At 42.5% G+C, this 24,825-nt stretch overlaps 1 protein-coding gene across 1 annotated transcript in view; it reads right to left on the reverse strand.

Moving 5' to 3' along the window:
* COL22A1 (collagen, type XXII, alpha 1) overlaps nt 1–24,825 on the reverse strand; it is a gene marked incomplete at its 5' end in the record, with an annotated part of 153,143 nt that overhangs the window by 92,383 nt on the left and 35,935 nt on the right. Inside the window, 3 exons of the mRNA XM_010183650.1 lie at nt 664–717; nt 5,119–5,172; nt 6,320–6,373. Coding sequence (XP_010181952.1) covers nt 664–717; nt 5,119–5,172; nt 6,320–6,373 — 162 coding nt within the window. The remainder of the gene's footprint in view (nt 1–663; nt 718–5,118; nt 5,173–6,319; nt 6,374–24,825) is intronic.

The following is a 24,825-nucleotide window of genomic DNA, read 5'->3' on the forward strand; positions in this document are numbered from 1 at the left end:
GTGAGTTGTAAAGCAAGTCCTGGGCTGGCACAGGTAAATCTTTCAGTGCACAAGCACATCTGGGATGCCACTAAAGCACACTGATGTGCAGGTCATTAAACCTCAGAAAATCTAACCAGACTTTACAACACCAGCTTAAAGGCTGTCTCCATAATTACCAAGGTGAGACCATAAGACAGAGATGCTGATTTGACAGAATCTGATTTATTTTGGTCTTGCTGTCCGTTCATTCAAGGCAGGTTTGTCCTCTAAGCCCAAAGGCTACTCCTTGACAGTTTTGAAAATTTGATTGGAATATTGCTGAGAGGTAGTATTTTTTTGTCAATGTTATGATGAAGTTTTCGAGCACCATATAAATGGTGCATCAGCACAGACCAAAGCAATTGCATTACAGTGGAAGCATAGCGAAATCACCAGCTGTTGTCTTGGAAATCAAGTCACTTCTACTGGCACGGCTTTACTGGCTACAGGTCTGTTCTCCTTTAAAGAAATCAAAAGAAACTCAGTGAAGTCAGGAAAATGTCACTATTTGGGCATAGAACAAGTAAGTGGTCAGACATACTCTATACTGCTTAATATTAATAAAAAAAGGTGGGCAGAACACACTGGAAAAGTGGAGAAAGCTTCTAGAGTGTCAAAAACTTAGTAAGAGCCATGACTTACCGGTGCGCCTACGTAGCCTTTAATTCCTGGAGGACCCTGTTTTCCCTCGGATCCCTGGTAAGGAATTAAGATACAGTAAAACACCAGAAACTGTTTCACATAAAAGACCAGTAATAAAAGCAGTTATTCAGAAATGTAGTTTATACTTCTGGGCTCACAAGGAGTTGTTGAGGCCTCTTGACTGTCTCAGTTCTAATACACAGAGCAGTGTCTGACTTTCCAGCTTCTTACCCAAAGTGAGAGAATCACAGAAAGGTCAGGGTTGGAAGGGACCTCTGGAGATCATCCAGTCCAACCCTCCTGCTAGAGCAGGATTACCCGGAGAAGAATACTCCAATGTTTTACTCTGTCCCCAGCATTCAGACATTAGCAAGTTTATTCTTCTGCTTTCAGTCTTGCCCTACAAAGGCAAACCATCACATACAAGTTTCTCTGCAGGTTATTTTGGAAGATTTGGCAGCAGCAGTCATTGCCTGCCTGTTGTGCACAGAGTAACCAAGCTCTGCCTTGACTCCTGAAAACAATGGCCATGGTACAAAGCACAGGCTTCCTTCAGCTAGTTGCACACTGACTCTTTCCCTGGAGAAGGTAAACTGAAATGGAGAGCACTCTCACTGTGTGCCTTTATGTGCCTTATAATGCCTACAAATGGGCTTGATCCTCAGCTGAACAGGCTCAGCCCTCAGAGCCATCCTATGGAGACAGCCTGGGCCTGACAAGTTAACCATGAGAACTGGTTTGGCATCACCTATTTAACTAATTGTTTTCTTACTTATCTCACTTCCCTTCTCTCCCAGGTTAAGTCCTTAGGTGGCTGTAGAGAATAATGCTTCAAAACAGATCTAGTTTTTATCTTTAAATAGTTTCTACATTTCATATTGATGGATGTTTCTTTTATATAAAAAATAAAATTCAAAATGCAAGATGTGCTTGCAATTAATTATTAGCAGAACTGAGGCTTTTTTTGTCCCAATGCAAGTGCCCAGGAGGCTGGTCTTGTCACACCGCTGTTTACACTTGCTTTAACCCAAGTGACAACCTCATTTGGAGCAGTCATTAAGCACAGACCTGGCTGGACCGTACTTGGCCATTGTTTCACCACCGCTTTAAGCGAAGCATTGCCAAAACTGTCCTCTCCCTCTGCCACAGAGGACTGGATTTGTTAAAGCAGATTAAGCCATACCCTGAAGCTTGTGAACAGTTATCAGCCCAGCTGTAAAGTGGTTGAACCTGTGTGAAGTGTGGAAGCAAACCACAGAGCAAACCTGGGGGGAGACTCACAAGAAAGCTAACAAGATGTGGGCTTAGACACAAGAAAAGGTGGGTCTGAGATGTCCAAATCAGGCACCTGAGGACCTCTGCAAGGTCAGAAAACAGTGCAAGTCCTCTAATGGAGAGGGAGAGCCTCAGGCAAGATCTTAAATCTCTGCCTGCAGAAAAATACTGCTATCAAAGTCAAGGCAAAACCCCAACAGAAATAGAGGCCTGCTCTGAGCAGTCCAAATTATCCAAGTCCAACTCAGTGCCATTACATAAAAAGTGGTTATAACATTCAGCAAAAATTACAAACAGAGAAACTGGGTTTGTCTGGATGAGAAGATTTGCCGATCCCACTCAAGGGCTGTGCTGAGATCATGTCTGGTAAACCAGAGAAGTGTGAGACCTTCAACAGCTGAAGCAAACAAGAAGAAGAAGGAAATTTGTCAAAATAAAACTCTTACCCAATACTTTATATTTCAAAGCCTTAGGTTTTTTTTTTCCCCCTCATTCTCTGTTTTTTCTATCAAGTGCAGATAACCATCAGTTCAGATGGGAATGCTATAGCTATGTCAGTGCCATAGCAATGACAGCCACGAAAAATCTCTCTAAACTTTTATTAAAGACACAGAAAAAAAAATAAAAGAAGGAAAAGATTGAGTATCTGCTGCAGGATTTTACAAGTTAAAGGGCCTGGCCTCAAAAATTCAACTGTGGTTTCACTGCTATAATATTACACAGTGAGGGGCCTGAGCTATAGTTTTTTTTTTCTCTGGACCCACTTACACCATTTTAATTAACCTGACAGGTCCTACATGTTTATGTGAGAGGCTTCTCCACTGACCACAGGATATTTCTTGCCATCTCAGACCACTGTGGCATCTTCTATAACCAGAAGTTTCAACACTGATTAACACAAGGCTGACTTTGAGAGCTCTTCCTTGCTTCCACCAGCTTGTGTCCAGCAAGATCGTACATCCTTCTTGGTGAGCAATGAAGTTTACCCACCAAATTTGAAATTGAAAGATAAAAAAAAAAACAAAGCCAACCAAACACCATGTCCTGTTGTTTTTTACAGGACACTTCTTTATGATGAAGGCACCAAGCTAGGAACTATCTCCCCTGGAGACTTCACTAAGCAGCAAAAGCAGTAAACTAGAGATTAAATACTGAGGCCATTTCATTCCTGTAACCCATACATGTACCCTAACGGGCTCATCATCCATTAAGGTACCTCTGAGACTTGAAGTCCTATTACCAGAAGTCTGCAAGACCCTTATCTGTGCTACTGGAAGCTCCACGCAATTACTGAGGTCTGTAAAAGCTGTGAGACACCTCCTCAGAAGAAAGTACTGGCAATTTCCACTGAGGAAGAAGATTGGAAATCCCTCAGCCAAGCAGATAAGGAGCTGAATTTCCTACGTCTACTTAGCATGCACTGCGCTTGCCTGGCTTGATGCAAACAAAGATGGATTGAAGTGGGAAGGACAGCATCCCAACCAACCAGAGAAACTGCAATGTAGCTCTCTGTGAAGCCTGCGATAGAGTCTAGAGCCACTGTATTGATGCTGACAATTTTAAATAAAAATAAGTGATCTGGCAAAAAGCAATCATTACACTAGTAATTGGAGATGTGACCTTCCTGATTGCCAACTCCACCCATCTCTACACACCCTGTCCTGCAAGGTGGTTGAGCTTTACAACAAGGAGTAAAGGAGTGTGAATCCATATTTTAGATTTTAAAGCCTTCTCAGCAAAGTCAGGTTTGTTTCTTAAAATAGCTCAGGCCAGAATCCAGCTCAAGGACACTGTATATAGCCAGCACATCCACTGAAGTAAATAAAAGTCACTGTGAAAGCACATGGTTGTTTTATATTTAGCCACTGTAGCAGAGAGGCTGGGGTTAGCCAAACTCACCTCTTCCCTGGGAGCATCCAGGCAGGAGTCTTTAGGTCCAGCCTCATCAGCACCTATCCTGCCCAGCCCATAGTGCTGAACTTCGACTCAGTATTGCTTCGTTACTTGACTGAACTATGTGTGCCTGGTGATCTTGGTGGAAATATGGAGCATTTTCCAGGATCAAGCCTTTCTGGAGGTAAATGCAGATGCCTCATAGAATCATAGAACAGTTGCCTCTAGACCATGTCCCTAAGCATGACATCTCCCCGTCTTTTAAACACCTCTAGGGATGGTGACTCAACCACCTCGCTGGGCAGCCTCTCCCAGTGCTTGACAACACTTTCAGTAAAGAAATTCCCCCTAATAACCAACCTAAACCTCCCCTGGAGTAACTTGAGGCCCTTACCCCTTGCCCTATGACTAGCTACAAGGAAAAAGGAACCAACTATTATCTCACTACAGTCTCCTGTCAGGTAGTTGTAGAGGCCTCAGTTTAGCTTGGTTTGTAAAAGCTTTGCAAAGCAAGAGTGAGGAACTTCATACTACCAGGAGCATCTCATAGCCTACTGGTTTGTAATTCCACTACTTGAAGCATGCAGGACATGGAGAAAATACGTATTTATTTATATTATAGGAGAGATGCAGCTGACAGGCATTTGTGAGTGATGAATCCAGTTCATTTCATCCACTCCCAAATCTCACTGAAGGGCAAAATGAAAACCAGACTGCCTTCACTCAGCCCTGCTTTACAGCTGTCATTTATTCCCTGCCGAACTCGCTGCCATGCAGCTTCTACAGTCAACTCCTTTGTGTTGCTGAAGCCAATATGGCTCCCGCAGAGATCCGTGGGATGGCTGCCAAGTATTTCAGCTAATCCACAAACACGCCATTAGTTCCGATACCCTCCTGATGAGACTTTAGGAAATTATGAACATTTCCCTCTATGAAAAAAAAAAAAAAAGACATTTTGGAGAAAGCTGAGGAACCCAGAAGGACCTATATAATTGAACAGCTTCATAGAGTCCTCTCAAGCAAGGCTTATGTTGCCTCAAAACATGTTCTCTTCACCTTCTCCATCTATACTGTTGATTGAACAAAAGATATTTCTTCTCTTTACATACCTTGCCTAATTGCTGATATCTTAGCAGACTCCTGATGAAAATGAGCATTTTGAGTTTCTTCATTCCCCAGGGAGAATATTGAGAGTCATAAACAAAAAGTAATTCAAGCAATCCACACATACAAAAAGTCAGTGAAAAAAACATACCTGCCCATGTAAAGAAGACATGGAAAGCTTACCTTTGGACCTGCTGGCCCAGGCAGTCCAAATGCTCCTGGCCGTCCTGGTTCACCCTGCAAATAATAGCAATATTGATGGTAAATGCTAATTTTTTATCTCTGAAAGCTAGGAAGGCTCAAAACAGCCATTACAGCTTTAGAAGTGGAAGCTCTACCCAGTATCTACAGTACTGAGTACCACTATCCAGAGATCTGAAAGTTTGCAGTGTTTTCTTCACAAAAATGAAAGTGATAAGAGACAAATCAGAAACTGAAGTAGCTATTCATTTGCACTTCCAACACAACCACCTAAGTAGCAAGAATTTAGTTCCCCAGGTTGTGAACAGTTTGGACCAACTACAGTCTGCAATCATGGATTTCCTGAAGATAACATTCGATCTTGAACAGTCACCTTGCAGTTCAACAACACTTCCTATAAGAAACTGTGCAAGTCCAGGTATGTGACTGTCCAACCCCAGATCATGCCATGTGTGATGTTATCGATTTGCATCTGTTTGGAAGCTATATTGAAAAATTCTCCCAGTTTTTCTGAAGTGGGAACAGTGTGGCACAAAGCAGAAACAGGATGTAAGACAAAAAAGAGCTTTTCTGCTGCATACCACTACTTTTGTGATTGCCTGACCTTCCAGAGAGTCCTTTCCCCAAGTTCCCCAGTTGCCACCAAATGACTGCCACAAAAGGACAATGAATGAGGTGATAAAAGTCCACTGTCGGGATGAAGAGAATACAAAGGAATGGTGATCAAACAGGAGAAAGGAGGCAAAGTTCTAAAACACATTTATATAAGATTTCTCTCACCCCTGTATGTTGTGGAAGCACAAGATGGTCCCTGAGCCCTCTGCCCTCTCCACTAGCTAATGACTAGACTTAAAACAAATGGCCAAGGGCTGCGGCTATCAACCAACACAGCCACAGCAGCAGGTCCCAAACCACAGGCTGCCATGACTGCCCCCTTTCCCATCTTAATGACTGGTAGCAGAGCTGCCCAGGGAGCCTCTCAGGATGGTTAATCTATACGACACCTGCCATTGCTGCAAATGAAGGAGAGTGTTAGGGCTATTAACCTCCTACCATTTGTTTCTGCTGCTCCTAAAATGGCCACACAAATCCCCAAGACATGTTCCACTCAATATGGATTGATTTCCTCTGCCTGACTTGCACTGAAAGGCGAGGTTTACATGGAGGGAACAAAAAGGCTTACGGCTTCTCCTTTTGCGCCATCCCTCCCAGGTGGGCCAGGTGAGCCCAGGGACCCCTGTAACAACAACAGAATTACCATCAGCAAAACATTAACACCTCTCTCAAGTGCAAGGACGTGAGCAATGGATCAAGACAAGAATAAGGAATGAGGAGGATAGTTTCAATGTAAACATTTATTATTTACAGTCTCTGGAGGAGCTGCTGCTAGCATTAACGCACTATGGCAAATTGATGAGCTGTTAATGAGGAACTCTTGGCCACTTAACTCATTTAAGAATAGATTAATAGAAAAGCTCTGCAGCTAATTAGACACGTAACCATTGAGTCATATTGATACTGTCTCCCTTCAGTCTCTCTGTCCACCATTCCATTTTCTCAAAAACCTGTTGTTTTGTCACAAAATACTAATTTATTTTTTTAAATTATGTTTTTATACCATGCTTGTACAGCATCCATACCAAAGCTCAGAAGTTTCAAGGCACAGCTATACTGCATGTAAGTAATGAGCCTAAAAGCAAACAGGAAGCCTTAGAGCTGTGAACCTGCAAAGCCATAGAAAACAAAGAAAAAAAAAAACAAAAGAAAAAACAAAATTAACAGGCACTACTTTTTAAATCTTCCTATGCACCAGGACGAATGGGACTAAATATGTTGAGGTTGGCAGCACCACAGCTAACAGGGACTGCAGTAAGCGCAGGGAAAAGGTAGGTTTTGCTGCATGCAGCTGGTAATTTAAAGAAGAAATGGAGAATGGAAAGAGAATAGACACAAAACAGACAAGCCAAAGTACATGGTGAGGAACTGGCTCAGTATTTATACTGCCAGGCACTGTTGCAGTTGCTTTTAAGAGCATTGTAAAAAAAGGCTCAAATGAGACACAGACATAAGCACTGCAAATTGCCACTCTGGGCTCTGATTAAACTGAGCTGGTTTGCTGTGTGTTATGTGGAGGGGGATCTTGTTTTCCAATCCTGAACATTTGCTACTTTACAAGAAGTGAAAAAACTTTAAATTCCTAAAACTCCTCCTGCTAATGACGTTTAAGGCATTTCTGACAAATGTGTCCAAAGTCAATACTAGTCAACAGAGCAAGCTTGGTGCAGGATACTTTTAAATTTTTTTTTTTAGGATGATGATACAGCAGTTATCTAAATGCCACTTCAGTCCAAAAGCTATTTAGACTCAGTGCAAGAAAGGGTACGATAATCTTCCATGTCTTATACTGGAAAAACACTGCTGTTTCTGTATGTGGAGGCACTAGCACTGAGCTTCTGTTCTGTTTCACTCTTCCATCCTAATTCAGAGTTTTGCAAAGTTTACACAAAGTTCATACCCTTGAGATCTCCACGTTTGTTAAATGTGGCTGAGCATCACCAATAGGTTTAAAGATTTTAAGGTGCATTTTACAGAAAAATAATACAACAGCGTAATCTTCTTTCCTTGTCCTTGCTAACACAAAACAAGAACGCACCAAGACAAAACAAAAGACTTAGAAGAGGGCTTTTTTGAATTAGCCTTCCACTATAGTGTTATAAACTCTGAAACTTTTCAAAATATAATTAATAAAGACTTGGACTTACTTTTTCTCCTTTATCCCCTTTCAATCCAGGAAAGCCAGGAGCACCTTCTTCACCCTAAAACACCAGCGGAAGAAATGCATTATGTGCAATGCCATACCATTCTGTGGTATATTTATGTATTTTAGACAGTGTGGTTTTTATCTGTTGAGAGTTGAGGCCATCTTCTCCTCCTCATTGTAACAATGCTGTTCTCAATCACCTGTAACTTGCCCATATTTGAGCAGGTTCTCTTTCCGTTTTCCATCCAAGTGTCCTCCTCTGTCTGATCCCTCCCTCCCTTCCTTTTTGTAAATACCATTCAGAACAAGTCTTTTTCCAAAAAACAGATTAAAGATCTAGTCTTGTTAAATAAAAGTATCTGAAACACAAAAACATTTCACTGAGAAATTTTCCAGTTGCCACATGTCAAAGCACGGTGACTTGAATTTTGTCTTGGCCAACATATTGACACACCGAATCTCCAATGGCATGGAATTTTTTGGAAAAATCAAAATTTGGGATGTTTTTTTCCCCCTTTACCTGCTCACATCAGGCCAAAACATAATGTAAACTTGGAATCCACTCCATTTAGACTTCATCAATAGGTACTTCTTATAGCCAACAGATAACTTCTCCAAAGATTCAGAGCAGGTTTCAGCCAGAGCTCTGTGAATGGAGCAGGATTATGCCCACTGTTGTGGGTTACCTGGTCATGATCCTGCAGCCTGCCTACCTCTGTCCTGCAAGTTCACACTTTGAGTGATGGCATCAAGGTTCCAGCATTGCTGGATTTTACAGGACATATTGGCATGAGTCCTTCAATGGACTCTTACCAGTGTCTCTGCTACCTGAAAGAGTGGCCATCCATAAGTGGGATGTAAAGCCACTAGACTGCCAGCAAATGACATGCCATGAAGAAGAGCTAGGCAGCTGAGAGGTTTTTCCCCATTGGCTTTTGTAAAAACCTAATAACATAGAAGAATCCTGTTTAAAGAGCATTAAAGTAGCGAAGCAGTTGATGCATGTATTTCTAAGTTGCCTGTACAAGGAAAAACTAAATATACAGATAAATTCAGGCCAAATTCTGCCACACTTAGTCTTACATGTGACCTTTTTTTCTGTATGAGAGTCCCAGCAGACTCAGATGGATGTATTCCCAGGGCAAGGCTCCAGCGAAAGTCAGACAGAATGACAAAATCTGGCCTTATTTATTTATAGATATATTTGGTACTTAAAGGTTAATAAAAGCTAGTATCTGTGCTGTATATGCAAATTAAATTCATTAGATACTTTTATAATCACATTTCTTGCTAACTAAACCTTCGTGAAGCACTCTGTCTGGAATTTGCAATGCAGCTAGTGGTAAAAATCAGATCTGCTGTATTTGAATGGCTCCCTAATGAGATAGAAAACCCATCAAATAGCAAATGTGATTTTGAAGGAAACCATTTGCTCTAAGAGGTCAATATAACTCGAAGGAACTACTGTTCCATGGCAAAGTGTGTAGCATAGGTAGGAGAACTATTTGTGTCTTTTCTATGTAAAGGAATACAGTTAATTAACTCCTTCTCTTGCCTTATTTTTTTCTTTTTTTTTAGTCCATGAAGTAGGAACTCCTTGGCATAGCTGAGTAAATTATTCCTAGCACCAGTCAGTGAATTTGATGCACAGTGCCCATAGAGCCATTCATGCTGGACAGGACCTCATAAGGTTTCTAGTCCAACCTCCCACTCAGAGCATGATCAACAGTGAATTCAAATCAAGCTGTTCAGGTATTATCCGATTTGGTATTGAAAAGCTCAAAAATAAGGTAATTCCTTTTCCCAAATGCAGATGGTAACTTGCCACCTAAAGCAACAGCATTCCAGGAAAATAAAAAGTATTTTCTTTTTGCATTTTTAATTAATTAATTGATTGATTGATTGATTTTATTTATTATAAAGCACCGAGATTTTGTACTTGTTACTCTTAACAAATCTCAAGCAGCTGCCTACAAAGATGTGAAGCCTGGAGCTGATCTGTTGGCTGTCACAGCCAAGAGACCACACAGATACTTATAGGAAAGCACTGTAGACTCTGTCCCACTTGGTGACACCAAGGGACACCTAGGCAGCCTGAACTGTCACCAACTGATCAGCCACCAAGCAGGGGAGGGGGTTTCAGGGGTGCATCGTGCTCAGGAGGATGTGATCCAGAAAAGCCCAGCACTGCCATGTATCAGACAGCCCGGTACAGAGCTGGCCCTTTACTGGAAATAAAGCTAGAGAGTTTTACCAGTTTGCAGTGGAAATCTGTGCGATCCACCAGCTTTACCAGTTCCTCCCCAGTGGAGAAAACTGCACGGAGGCCACATAGACTCTAGAGACAGGTTTAACATCTCCTGGGGAACCACTACTGAGTCCTACCAGGCTAAGGAAAGGATGGGGATACTACTTCTGCCCCTCTCACTGACTCCCCATTAATCCTTGCTAGTTGTTTCATATCCCTCCCTATGCAGAAAAATCTGTCAGGCTAAGGGTAAGTTCAACAGCTGTTTGAACCTCAATAAAAGCACGAGAAGAGATTGCATTCCCTGTGTCAAAACTCTCATGTTCACAAAGTAAACGGCATAACCTGCCAGAGTGAGGAGTGGAAGAGAGCAGGAACCAGAAAAGCATCGGTGCTGCTGCACTTGCATGGTGCCAAGAAAGCTGTTACAGGCAGGGATGGGAAAGCAACCAACAGCTTGCACCCTTAACTGAAAGCTGGCTGCCAAAGTCCCCACTGAGGATGCAGCTAACTGGAACAGAGTCATGTTGCCAAAGCAATTTACTTCACTAAGCAACTCTTTTCTTTTTTTTAAACCAACTTCATGAATTGCATCACAGAACAATCACCTTTTCTTTCCATTCGTCCACCAGATTTTTTGAATCAGGTAAAATCCCAAGCATTGTGCTAAGCATGAAGCTAAGACCTAAGGAAGCACTGGTGTACCCAAAATGTGTCTGTTCCCTCCCTCGACCCCTCCAATTTGGTCACTTCAGTTAGCGAAAGAGCTCATCTCCAGCACTTGTGGGTTGAGGGGCTCTGTCAGCACATCTATCCTGGAAACCACTTTCTAAAGCCAGGGAAAGTTGCTATTAGAGAATAACAAAAATGGCCAAAGAACAAATCACAGGGGCATGGAATAGCATTTTTCAAGGAGTTCTTGCTGGGGAGGATACATATTCAACAATTAAGCTAAAAAGGGAGGCAGCAGATTTTCCTGAGTATTTTCCCCTTTTCAGGCTCATGGGCATGCTGTTCTTCTCTTATCCACCAGAAAACCAGACACCAGTGTTTAGTTTCATCCAACCAGTGCACAGCCAGTGGCCTTTAATCAAAGATTTCCACCAAACTTAGCAAGAGAATAAACACATTCATCAGCTCACCGTTGACAAAAGAGGCAGGTACTGCAAGCACTGAAACACAGGCTGTGAGTATATACATAACGCACAGGTAGCTACATATTTCTACAAATGCTGTTTTTTGCTTTTCAGAAGTTAGCTGATGATGATTTACTGGAATTACAGCAACGCCTCATTTGTTCCCTTCTTGGGTCACTCTGCTGGACACTGTATGAATAACTATTAAATGACAAGCACTGGGCTCCGAAGCTCAGTTTAAAATTGTAGGCAATGTGTAAATATCATAAAGAGCGAGCAGAGGCAGAAAGCTCAGGCCAGTGAAATAGCTGCCAAGCAGACACGATCAGAAGTGCACTGAGCTGAAGGATCCAGGCACCATGGTGGAAAAACGGGAAGGTTTTGGCAGCTGCCATCATGCCCTAAGGAAGGAAAGCCCATCACATTCCTTGCACCAAGGCCAAACCTGGTTGTGCCATTCAAAGGGATAAAAATAATACCATATACCCACAGGCAGGCTGCATTCCCAGCTCCAACACAATGAGATTCTGGTTGTAAACCACATCTATCTGTTTATGCCATGCATTTCTACTGCCACCCATCTACTTTATGGGTATCTGAATTTCAAAGGCTGTCCCTTTCTGGACCAGAATAGAAAGGTGACAAGGACCAGTGAAATGGGAAGAAGCAGTAAGGACAGAAGACTACTGTTAAGGAGGAGAACAGAGTAAAACTTCTAAGATGGCTTCCCTTAGGCTTAGTTTACATTTTCTGGAGTAGTTTTACACTCTAGGTGAGGTGACCTATTGCTTCCTTGGTCAATAGTTTTGTGGTCAAATACTTGAATGAGGAGGTAGTTGTACCTGTAAGGAAATGCATTAACAAATACAACAGCTTGGCTTAGGAAGTTCCTTAAAACAGTGAATACTGCATACTCTGAGGATGTAGTCAAATCACTCTGAAAGCACCATCTTTCATTCCTCAAAGAATTGATCCAAATTCTCAAAGTGAACTAGGAAGGTTTTCTGAGCAATACTAAGACAAAGAGTTTAGGCAGAATTCAGTAAAAAAGGAGGAAATTGTGAACTTACTTCTTAATGAAAGTGTTCAGAACCACAGAAAGGATAAAAAGCAAGGCCTAAATGCTACTTATGTCCTTCCCAGGGGGTCTCAAAGCAGGGTTTACGTGAGCATATGGTGTGTCCACAGAAATGCCACATCATGAAGAAATTCAGAGCACTGGCTAATCTCATCTGCTGCAGACAGAGTGCTGGGGTGATGAAGAATGATGATACTGTCATTGTTCTCAAGTGTATAATCCATTAAAAATAGAGAGGTGAGCTGGGAAAGTATAGTCACACACAGATAGGTTCTTTATTAGCTTTTGCACATCAGCGGGGTTATCCCATTTCTACATTTGAGTAAGGATGTCTTCCTTCTACACCTGCATCACAAGGATTTACCATATCACACCAGGCCTAGGCATGGTCATGAAGGTTGGGTTGATTTTTTATAAACATTTCATTACATGCTCACTATATGGCTCAGTTTGTTGCATACCATCCAATCGTTCACCTCACTTGAATTATATTGAGCCTCACAATCCAACAGAATGGCCTGAACATTATGTACATGGTCTGTGAACATATTATATCTACATCCCATCTAGATCCCCAGATGGCTGAATGGTGATAAGTATGAAATTAAAAAGCAGGTAACCTAATTGCTCACTGACATGTTTCCTCAGATTGGGAACAACCAATACAAGGATTTTGCCATATCCAGCCTCATAGCAGAATTTCTCTGAAAAGAAAATGGAGACCTAAATGGAGAAGGAACTAAACGGACCTAAAGTGGAGAAGGAAGGGATCTGCAGGTATATGGAAAGATAAAGAGATAGAACAATACCGGATCCTATTGAGGCATCAAAAACACACAAAGGAATAATCTCTTAGTGATTTTTAAGCAATCTGGTCAAGTTCAACTGCTTTTCTTTCCTCCACTTGCAGCTCCTCAAGCAGCTGCCAAGTTTACAAATATTTCTTCCAACTCGAGAACAGCTGTAGCCTATAATCACATATTTTATTTCAAACTCTGGGTTGTGGCCTATGTTAATGGAAGTGAGAGCAAACTAAACAAGAAAATAATAGGGGAAAAATGAGTCCAAAACACATGGTTAGATTCTCATTTGCCTGTCAAATTCAAGTAAATCATCGGACCTTTCCTTGAGCTTACAGAGCAGATGACAGAAGATAGATGGTTCTAAGGTCAATCCTATGAATTTTCATTATTTTCTCTTCCAAACTGGTCTACATCTAACACAAAAGTGCCACTTCTCTAACCCTAGAATGAAATAAAAATTTTTAATCCTACCACAAAATATCAATAAAGGTGTCATTGGGAGGCCTTCAAAAATCTGCCAAGCAGAACCCCATGAATCACACATCCAGCATATTGACAGCTGCGCAAACCAGGGCATCTATATCCAAAGCAGGAGATGAAATAGCAAGAGCTGAAGAGAACCAGAACAATAGCAGTGAGTGGAAATGGAAACAGAAGCCAAATTTAACTCTGCTGTGTTACCACTTCACTATTAACACATCTCTCTCTCCTTCATTAATTAACTTCACAGCAGTCCTGTGAAGTGAGAAGGAAGTTACAGGAACTGCCATACTGCTTTCATCTCACGAGAGTGATGAGTCAGAGGTACAACTGAGTAGAAGAGATATGGAAGGTCACAAAGTCTGGGACAAAGATAGAAACTCACTCCAGATTTCCTGTGTCCTGAGTCAGTGCCCTAACCATAAGTTTATTCTTCCTCTCTCCTGACTTTTTGGCATCTGTTTAATTTGGCAAACTGATGTTCACAAAGAATAAAGAAGATGGACGAGTGGCCTAGTGCTGATCCACACACTAAACTGTTCCCACTGTATGATGACAAAAGTGAGGAAAGAGTACAGGAGAGATGTTACAAGTTGAGTGTGGTCTTCAGGTTCAAATGCCTGAGAAAACTTCCAAGAGACCTCAAAAGTCTGGAAGGATGTAATATCTTTCTTCTCTAGGTTTTTTCCATTCGGGAGCTACCAACCTGAGGAGATCAAAGTGAAAGAGATTGCACTTTGTCATCAGCAGCTGGGCAAAATGAGTTTTCTTGAAAAATAATGTAATTTTGATGTCTGTCTTAGGCAAAGACAAAAGTTTTATTAAAAGCCAGGGATGATCTGCAGATCAACTGAGAGGCAGAGCTGCAGTGGACATACATCACCTAGCTCCATTTTCAAAAGCTGCTGACCAGACAGGCAGCACAAATGACTGCTATTCTCCAATGCACAGATGCAGGGCTCTATTAGCTTAATGATGCTAAAAACCTATTAATATCTTGGCAAATTTGACACCAAAACTGGCATGATCTTCTGCTTCCACAAGAAATAAAACATTCATCTCAACTTGGAGTTCACTTCAGTTCAGTCAAAGAAAAGAAGAAAATCTTCTCTGCTGGGTCTCTGCATCACATTCTGATTTAATAAATAGAAAGGCCATGTGGACATGACACAAGGGGCCAGTAAAAGTCATAGGTTTGGCTAGTTTGTCAGGAGACGCGGACCAGTATGCAGACAGCTGGTTACATGACAGTTATGGGCATTTTTTATACTGGAAACATATCAAAGATTTTATTCAGTACTTTGCATACAAGTCACTTGTCCCCTAAAGGTACTTCCCCAGGAGAAATTCGGAAGGCCTTGTCTTTCAAGGGACACTGAACTTTTGAACCTTATCATGAACATCATGGAGCACACCATGAGACCAGAAGGGCCCTTCTGACCCTTCATCGTATGATTTCAGTCATTGAATGTTCTCCATGGCAAAGCAGGTGCATCATTTCTGAGGGATATCACAGATACTTTTCTCTGAAGAAACCTGATGCTCCACTTTTGCATCAAGATAGGTAAAACAATAGTTGTTTATCAGTTAATTTGACACATCCTCACCCAAAAACTTGGCACTGCAGGAGAGAGGATGCATCAGAGCTTACTGATTTGGAAACAAGCTATACCCTGACCAAGGTCACTGTAGAGTTCAGAAAAGCCTGCTAATGTCCTAAAGACTTCAAAGCAGTCACTGGCACCCAAGATTCTGTTCATTAGCTTTATAACTGTTGCATCTCCACCGTGACACTCCTTCACTGACTAAATAAAGGGCTTCTGAAAGACTGGGGTGGTCAGACCCCTTTGACAATGTTGAACTGCTGGTTCAATTCACTATAATCAAGACTTCCTCGAGTGGAGTACTTCCTTGAAGAAATCATCTACTTCTGTTCAACAGCTAGAGAGTTGCTCAGTCAAGTGATGAAATCTACAAATTAAGAAAAAGTCAAATTGTTTGCAGAGCTATTTGTGATTGAACATACTGAATAGGAGGCAGAAGATAGCTGGAAAATCTGTTGGGTACCACAATCCCACTGCACAGAGGAACAACCTGAGAAATAAACTGTACTACAATGGGTTGAATGCCCAGAAGCAGGACCAGTAGGTCCTGAAAAATCCAGTTTTTCTTGCTTGCATAGTTGGAGCAAGAGGGTCCTCCATTAAAGATACATTTGTTAGACACTTTGAAATGAGAACACTTGAACCTCTCTGCTGCAAAAACTTCCTTTTTTTGCAGTACAAACTGATGCTCCATCCTGACGTCTGCCATAGCTCAGGACCAGACAAACAGCTTGCCAAGAGCTAGAGGGGAAGTGTTTACTGAAGTAGAAAAATAACCCAGTCATGTATCATGACACTGATTAATTTATGTCCTTACATCTATAAATAGTACACAGAAAATTGTTCTGGTCTTGTGGATGATTTGCCACATACTAGGTTGGTATTTTACCTTGTGAGAAAAATCTGTTAATTCCTTTTGCTCTGCTTCTGGAAAATTCCTGATGCTTCAGATCTCCACATACCCCTTCAAAAATTCCAGTAGCTCCGAGAAGAGCACATTAGGGCAGAGGGGTACTGTGTCAGAGCACTCCTAATTCCAGTATTGATCTGCTCTTAAACATCTGCTGCTACTGATACTCCACATTCACCCCTTAGAGTTTATTCCAGCGCCTTACTGAGATACATAGAAAACTTTCCCTCAAGATTAACCACATTATCTAGTCCAAGATTTCTCCCCTCCATCCGGAGCCCATTCCTTTCAGTCTCTCCCAGCTGGTTAAATTTGCAAATATCACTGATCTCATTACTCTCTGCAATGAGCAACATCTCTCCACATCTCTCTTTAAATGTCATACCTAAACTGGAGACAGCATCTTGCCTTAAGTCTTGTCACCACCTACTTATAACTTGCAGTGATACACTTCTGCTGACTGCCAAACATACCTGAGGCTGCTCAGTCAGGTCTTTGACAAAATCATAAATAGTTTTGATCCAAACAGAGATATTTGTTTATAAATTGATGCTCCTCCCTAGGACTTTTTCATCTCAGAGTGTATGACAAAGGTTGTGATTGTTCTTCCCATTTTAAGGTCAAGATCCCCTATGGACACAATGGTACAGAGCCAGAAATACAAACTGAGTCTCTAGAGACCCAAACCCACTAACAACACCAAATGCATCAGATTCCATTGAAATAACAACCACTAATGGTCCATGCACCATTTCACCAGGAAAATAAATATTTGCCATGAAAAAACCCTACATTTTCCTTATCTGACACTTGTTACCATCTGCACTTTCATTACACAGCAGGCCTTGTTGTCTTTGGGAGACATAAAATCTCTAGGTAGTGCTTAAGAAAAAGGGTGAAAGACCCAAATGGGGAGATTAAAAATGTCGAGAGTTGTACTTGGGCAAGTGAAAAACAGCATGAGACATGGTGCTGCTGTGGTCTCACCTGCACCATGAGACACCCCATGAACACTTGCACCTTCTCAGGCAACACCTTTGAACAGTGGAAAAGGGAAAATCTGGCCTAACCCTAAACCACAACAGTGCTTAACCAGATAGATGTGAAAATGTGTAGCAGAGAGAAGGGCAGGGAAAACTTAAGATGCCTTTGATAGACCGGTGATAGCAACCTGCTCTGTGTAATGCTTCAGCTCTCTGTAGTTCACCAGGCTTCGAGATCCACTTCAGAGTATGTACTCCAGACTACTAGGAAAGGTTTTTTATTTTCCACCTAACAGGCAGTTAATCCATACCTATCCACTGCAATATCGCTCCCAGGAGCGTCCCACATTCAAACGACAGTTATTAATGACCAAACTAAGGCAATTTGTTTCCGCCCCCCACTCCAGCTCTTCTATCAGAAGCAGCACAAAACTGGCAAATCTTTCTCATGTGCTTCTTTTCCACACTGCCAGTGGATCTTGGCAGAGAATTCCTCTAAAGAAACAAGAGCTGGGGACTTTGCAAACTTCTGGTTGCCAGTAGATGTCATTATATACCAGCGATGTACCTGCCAGCCAGGGACCAGTGTCGAAAAGAAAGAAATGTTTTCTAAGTTTATATAAGGAAAAACACCCAAGTTACAAGTATTCTTGCACTCCTGAGAATTAAGCTGTCACGATGCACAATTAGTATGTGATCTGGCATCAAGATGTTTATTACAATCTGCAGCTGTTATTCTGGGTCACAGAAAACCACAGAATTTATCTAAAACCCTCTAATTATTGTTAAGGAAAAGAACTCCATCAAACCATGGTTATTTAGCTGTGCAGAATGTACTTTAACTACAGCTAAGAGGACTCAGAAATACTCAATATGCAGGCTGAAACTGCCCACATACACAAGATAATTCAGAACATACTCAGAGTAGTAAGACTCATACAAAGATTAATACACTTCACCTTTTAAACAGAAAATTCAGAAATCACAGATATGAATTACTCCAGTGAGCTGCATGACAGTCTTATAGCATAGATGAGGTTTTATTGTACAGATGTTTAAGTGCCAGACTGAGAGGTTAAGTGCTGAGTGACCTTAACCAGATGAAGTCAGTAGATAAGAATGGTTCCTAAGTGAAATGATTCCCAGCACAAAAAAAAATCGTAAGAAATATTAAGTGCAGATATTGCACTTTCACTTTTCATTCCTAGGTCAGTTTGAGCTATGCTCACACTATTTTTTATTCTACAATAAACTAAGAAAACCTGAGTGCCAAGAACTGAACCCTGAGAATTCAATGTCTCCATAGCCACTGCCCCCAAGGAACACCAATTACCGGGTGGTTGGGTTTTGGTTTGTTTTGAAACTTCAGACTCAATAGTGTTTCTAAACTTTGAGATGTTTTCCCATCTTGTTACTGTCAAGGTGTACTGGCTGAAAGAGAACTACCCAACAACAAGAATGCTCATGCACAAAGGCTCCTGCTGCTTCCTTAGACTCTTGGACTCAGCCTTTAGCTCACCAGCCCTGGGTAAACTGGGTGGCTTTTATGAGTTTTGGAACTTATTGACAATGTCTGAACACCACAGCAGCCCAAACAAGGCCTGTAATCTCACTGGAGCACCTTCCCTCCCCTGGGCTCAAGGTTTCAGCAGTGAAAAGGACACACACATCACCTCTTGGAACAATAATTAGTTTTATTTAGAAGTTGTAGGAGTAAGAAATAATTCCTAGTCTCACCCATGGTATTGCTCCCAGCTCCATTTCACTTGGGGTACTGCTGGTCCTTCCTGCACCCTGACACCTGACTCTTAAACATTATCATAGCTCTGTGTGTCTAAAATGCCACTTCCATCCTGAGCCTTGCCTGCAACCAAGTCACACACACAGCCCTCTGGTCCCAAAATGCATCCCTTCAGCTATATCTGTCAGCACCTTTTGCAGACAGACCTGCACTCATTTTGCTTGTACCTCAAGTTACTGGACACTAGCCAGCTTCAGCCCAGAGGCACTGTGCTCCTGCTAATTTGGCAAGCCTTGCTGACCGTACAGCACTGGGGTGAAAAAGTTATGTGGTTTTCAGGTCAGACCTTTCTTATAATCAGCTGCCTTGAGGCAAAGAAAGACAGCACAAAGCTCTTTGCAGATTGCCTGTATCTAACAGAGTAGATTTCCACAGCTCTTCCAGAAGCCCTAAAAATGGACATAACTCCAATTTGGAAGACAAGTGGGGGAAAGGGAAGCAAAGTCTTTGTTTGAAGGGTCTAGCAGGCAAGATATACAAAACCTGGAGAGAAAGACATTCTCCAGATTAATTTTACAGGAACAAAGACTAGCTGCTTTGCCCAAGGTCAGCACATTTGTTGAAGCCAAGTTTTAAGCCTGGATCTCCTGCAGCCTAGCCCAGACCCTTAACTATCTGCCTGCTTTTCTTTTCTATGCTTGCTCTTGCAGTCACTGCATCTCTAATAAGCCAAGCCACTTCAGAGGCTTTATTCTCTTTAGAAATCCTATAATAATCCTCCTGCATTTTTATCAGAGTCATTACCATGAAAAAAAAACATTGTTAGGAGAATATAGACTTAACCTACCAAAATTGTTTCTCATATCCATTGCTGCATATGTGATTATTAGCATGAAGTGAAACAGATCAAGCACAAAGGAAAAGCTTGGATACTCTTGCAAACACATCAGTGACCAAAGTCCCAGTGTAAACCATAACGAAACCTTCATCCACCACTTCTGCAGAAGGTGGGTGCTCCTGCTCAGTTTTCTCCTCCAACAGACTGCTTTTCCATGGAAAATTATGATAACAATCACTTGACTCAATTCTTTCATGACATCTTTCCTGTGTTTCCTACTCTTCTTTGACAGGTACAGACAGTGCTGGGCAAAGCTCTGAGGAGACTATGGAAATTTCTATAGGGAGGACTCCTCCTACCCCTCCTCTGCTTCCATGTGGCACCCTTTCCACAAGAGAAAAGTCCTCCTCAGTGGGTCTGCCCATGGCTGCAGACCCGCGAACTGTTCTGGTGTGGTCTTCCCTTCTGCATGCTGCAGTCCTTCCCACAGACTGCTCCAACACACACTGCCCATGGAGTCACAGCCTCCTCAGGGGCAGCCACCTTCCCATGTGGATCTACTCCACCAGTGAACCTCCATGGTCTGCAGGTGGGGCAACCTGCGCTCTCACCACGTGTTGCAGGGGGAACCTTGGCTCTGTACACCTCCTCCTCTGCCCACTCCTTTCTTCCTTCACTGACATTGGTGTCTGCACAGTTGTTCTCCTCTTACCCCACTCCTTTTCTCCTCTGCAGGTCTTTTCTGATGGTTCTAAAGAGTTCCCAGCTCTTTCTTTCAGGCTGGGGGTGCAGTGGGGCTTGAGCTTAAGCTGGAGCCACATCAGCCAGGCTGGGCCGAGTTCGTGCTGCCTGCGCCAGGGCCATGCTATTTGGGACTGGAGGCAAGAGACAGCAGGCCCTGCATTGCGCCCTTCTTAAATACATCGGTTTGCACAGGCGCTGATTGACTTGGCCCTGGTCAGAGGAGGGTTTGAAATTGGAGCCAGAGGAGCTTCTAGAAGCTTCTTACAGGGCTATCTCCATAGCCCTCCAAACCCCCCCTCCCCAAAAAAAACAACAGACAACAACCCCTCACAGAAAACCCAGTACAGGAGGTGTTAAGGATATTAAAGTGCTGTACAAACTCTAAGAATAGCTACCAACAGTCAGGACAAAGGTCTAGATTGCTCCTATCCCCTCTCCAGCAGTTGCCTTATGAGAGACTTCTCCTTCCTACTGTTCTGCTATCACTGATCACTGTCTGCAGAGTCTCACTGATGGCTTGAAGCAGAGATAACGTCTTTGTTCGGACTAGATGTTTACAGATGTCTGTCTTAACTAACTCTTATGCACTCTTTTAAACACACAAAATTTTAACCTCCAGAGCAGACTGTGAAGTGGAGCTCCAGTACCTGCTGTATGAAAAGCAACTTCATTTTGTTCATTTTAAACTTGCCAAAAGCTAGTTTCATTTGCTTCCTCTTAGCTTTTAAAACAGAAGAAACAGCGAAAAACAATTTCACATGATATCTCCATGCCACTCAAAGTTTGACAGATTTTCATCACATCCTACCTAGAGTCATCATTTTTCCAAGCACCTTCCCACCTGCAGAGCTGTCTCACTACCATTGGTCTTCAGGATGCGAAAAGGGTGGCTCAGCACCCCTGCATAATACTCTCTACTTTGCAAGACAAGGGTGTAAGGTTTTGAAAGCCTGTAAGTTAAACTTTATATGGAGGCATTGGAAGGGCAGGCTGGCTCACGATGTGGATGGCTGTGCCCCAGGAATGCAGATCTCATATTCTACAGAACCTCCCTTGTCAAACATGATTTCCCTGACTTTGATCAAGTGTCACTGAAACCCCGTCTTGCTTGAATCATCCTCAAAAATGCTCTACAGCTGTTCCTGCTGCCTCAACTCCTCTCCTGCACCTACTTCTCTAGGATCAACAGAGGTTTGAGGATTTGAGTTATAAGCTCTGCAGGACCAGGCCAGCTGGTCTAGCAAATATCCATTTGAATAACCTCTGGAATAAAGCCAAAACATTGCCCTTCATTGTAATCATGTTATAGAATTGGATATTTGCCTGTGTACAGTAATCAGTTCATTCAAGTGTGTGCAAAACAAGCGAATGAACACAGAGTAAAGGGGCACACATTTATGATCAGAAATATAACAGACTATATCTAATGCCACAGGGATTAAACACTTCAAGGGTAGAAAGATGACAGTCTTCAGTGGAAATTTAAGATCCCATACAGGATGGTGGCAGCTGAATCACACCCAACCAGGAAACCCACCTGAGAGCAGTTTACATGAGCACCTGTAGATGCATTCAGTTATTTTCCTTTTTTTTTAATATCTGTGCACAATTACTTGGTCTGCACATCCATGTTTCTGTACCTAAAAAGCATCCTCTACCAGGCTGAGATATCTAGGTCTGGCAGAACATGCTGGGCTGTTGCTTGAGTCATCATAGAGAATATTTTGGTTTTCAAAGTCACACAAGACCTCATGTTGCATTGAATTAGGGTTTTAGCCACAGCTGTTTCTACCATTTGGTTGACCAGTAATTATGTGCTTGGCAAGTTATGTATTCTAATATAAGCATTGTTTTTGGCTTTAACTTAGTGATATATCTGAGGTAATGGCCTACAGAAGTAAGACTAGGGCCTCTGCTGTCCTCCTGGAAAAGCACAGGAGTTGTCCTCTAATAAATGCCTCAGACATAATTACCCTACACACCAAAGCACGATCTGGCAGGTGTTTGCCACTAGCACAGCTGGTGAGCAATGCTAAAGCAGGGGGATGATTTTAATCTTGTCATCTCTGTCTTTTCAAAGATGAGATAACTTTATTCTACCAACATTTAGGATGTGAGCCTTGACCTTATAAAGGAGCCCACAGCATATGCACAGCAATGACTGCACAGATTGCAGCTGTTTGAAGTCCAGCATCTCTGATCTGGTTTCCACTGGCCCAGACCCATAAAAATCAAGGAAATATAAAGCTGTCACAGACAGAGTGAAAAACAAGAATTTATGCTCACGCAGCCATTGTAGCGCAGCAGGCAAACAGAAAGGAGCCACATGAATCCTCTCCTTCCAGGTGTGTCATGCTCTCCCATCTGGGAAAGGTTTCGTCTCATCAGTTCTCCTCTTTTTTTTTGTCAGGAGTACAGATGGCAATGAGCAATGCAGGCACTTGCATCCTGGCGTCCTGTGGTTCTGGCTGCTTCCCTCTCACAGGCACTTCTGATGCATGACACAGACACGGTACTACGCTTCGTGTTCTTCACTGTGAGAGTGGTGAGACACTGGCACAGGTTGCCATGGGAAGCTGTGGATGGCCCCGCCCTGGCAGTGTTCAAGGCCAGGTTGGATGGGGCTTTGAGCAGCCTGGGCTGGTGGGAGGTGTCCCTGTCCATGGCAGGGGTTGGACCGGGTGAGCTTTAGGGTCCCTTCCAACCCAAACCATTCTGTGATTCTGTGATCCTACTCCAACCCTACATGCAGTAGCAATCCATCGTATGCACACCACCTGCATGGCTGATCCCCCCACACACAGTCATACCCTTTCCTGTTGCTGAAGGCTCACTTGTGCATTTGAAGCCTAACCCTGAAGACAACCATTTGTGTTTGGGAAAAATTATACACACAAACACATTGTCAAGGCAAGCAGTGCCCATGCCAGCATGATGGCTGTTTGGGTTGATGGTAAGTTGAAGATGGGGCAACAGTGTGCCCTGGCAGCCAAAAGACTCCAAGCCTGTCAGAGTTCAAGGAGCGTCTTGATGATGCTCTTAGTCATATAGTTTAGTTTTAGGCAGTCCTGCAAGGGTTTTGGACTCAATAATCCTTATGGGTCCCTTCCAATTGGAGATATTCTATGATTCTACATCCCCAGGCTCCCTTTTTAATCAAGCCAGCAATGTAGAGCTCATACATCTTTGTTCTCCATCAGCAACAGCACTAACACTCAGCCCTTGGGCACCAACAGGCTAGGTACCAAACACACTTCCTCTACAGATGAGGAAGCTGCCTCAACTGGTAAAAGTAGCAAATAAACAAAACAAGCTGCCCATAAACCCAGGGATCTCCATGCATACACATCCGTTTCGGCAAGTAGATGTTGTCTGGCTATGCCAGTCAAAGAAATTCTGCACATACTGTGGGGTCTTTTTGTTTTTTTCCCTCCAAACCAGACTTGTAGACCTATTTTTCTAAGCATGACAATAATAGAGATGGAGTGATGTTTTTTCCGACACTTTTCTGCAGAGATCAAAACATAAGAAAATAAGAACATGCTTCAAGTGCAGCACCACTCATATAGTAAACATCATGGTTCCCATCAGACTGCTGACTCTCACCACCTGCCCAACATAAGCTCATTTCCAAAGGCTGAATCCTGAATCTCAAAGGCTAAATAGTGGTTGTCAGTGGGAGGACTGTAGGAAGATGGATGCAGAAATGTGTGCTTTATAGCCTCTATGTCTCTAGCCTGGCTCAATAATATTTCCTGCCACAAGCAACCCTCATTTAGATTGTAATTTCACACGATCCATTACGACTTTGTGCAATCAATATATCATAATCGTAGAAAGGACAAATGAGAAGATTCCATGGTCATAAACACCATGTGCTTGCTAGTGCAGCATTCTTCCTTTCAGACCACAATCCAATATTATTTTAAATTTCCTGAGCAACTGGGTACCCACAGACCCCCTGGAAAACAGCTCCACAGATTCTTAATCTCATTTTTAGTATGAACCATGACTTCTTCCTTAATACATCCATCTGTCTCCTAGACCCTCAGTCAGTCTTCTTCCATTGTTCCGCACAACTTGAAATTTCAATTGGTGAGGAGGAAAACACCCTCAGCCAGGTGAGATACGGAGTTACAGAGAGAAAGCACGACTTCTGCTCTGCAGTCTAGGTCTACAGCTTCATTATGTTGTGGGGAATGGGCAGTCTGCAGCCAGAATTGCCTGGAAACTAACATATTTTTTAGAGTGAATTGGTCCAGTCATTCTACTTGTTTCCTGTTGTTGATTAATATTGAATATATTTTCCAAGGTAGGTAACCTAGCAATTTTCAGTGGTTACTCTGTATCCTCAGTTTTAACC

This window comes from Mesitornis unicolor, unplaced genomic scaffold (assembly GCF_000695765.1).
Source record: "Mesitornis unicolor isolate BGI_N332 unplaced genomic scaffold, ASM69576v1 scaffold9714, whole genome shotgun sequence".
NCBI classification, from domain to species: Eukaryota; Metazoa; Chordata; class Aves; order Mesitornithiformes; family Mesitornithidae; genus Mesitornis; species Mesitornis unicolor.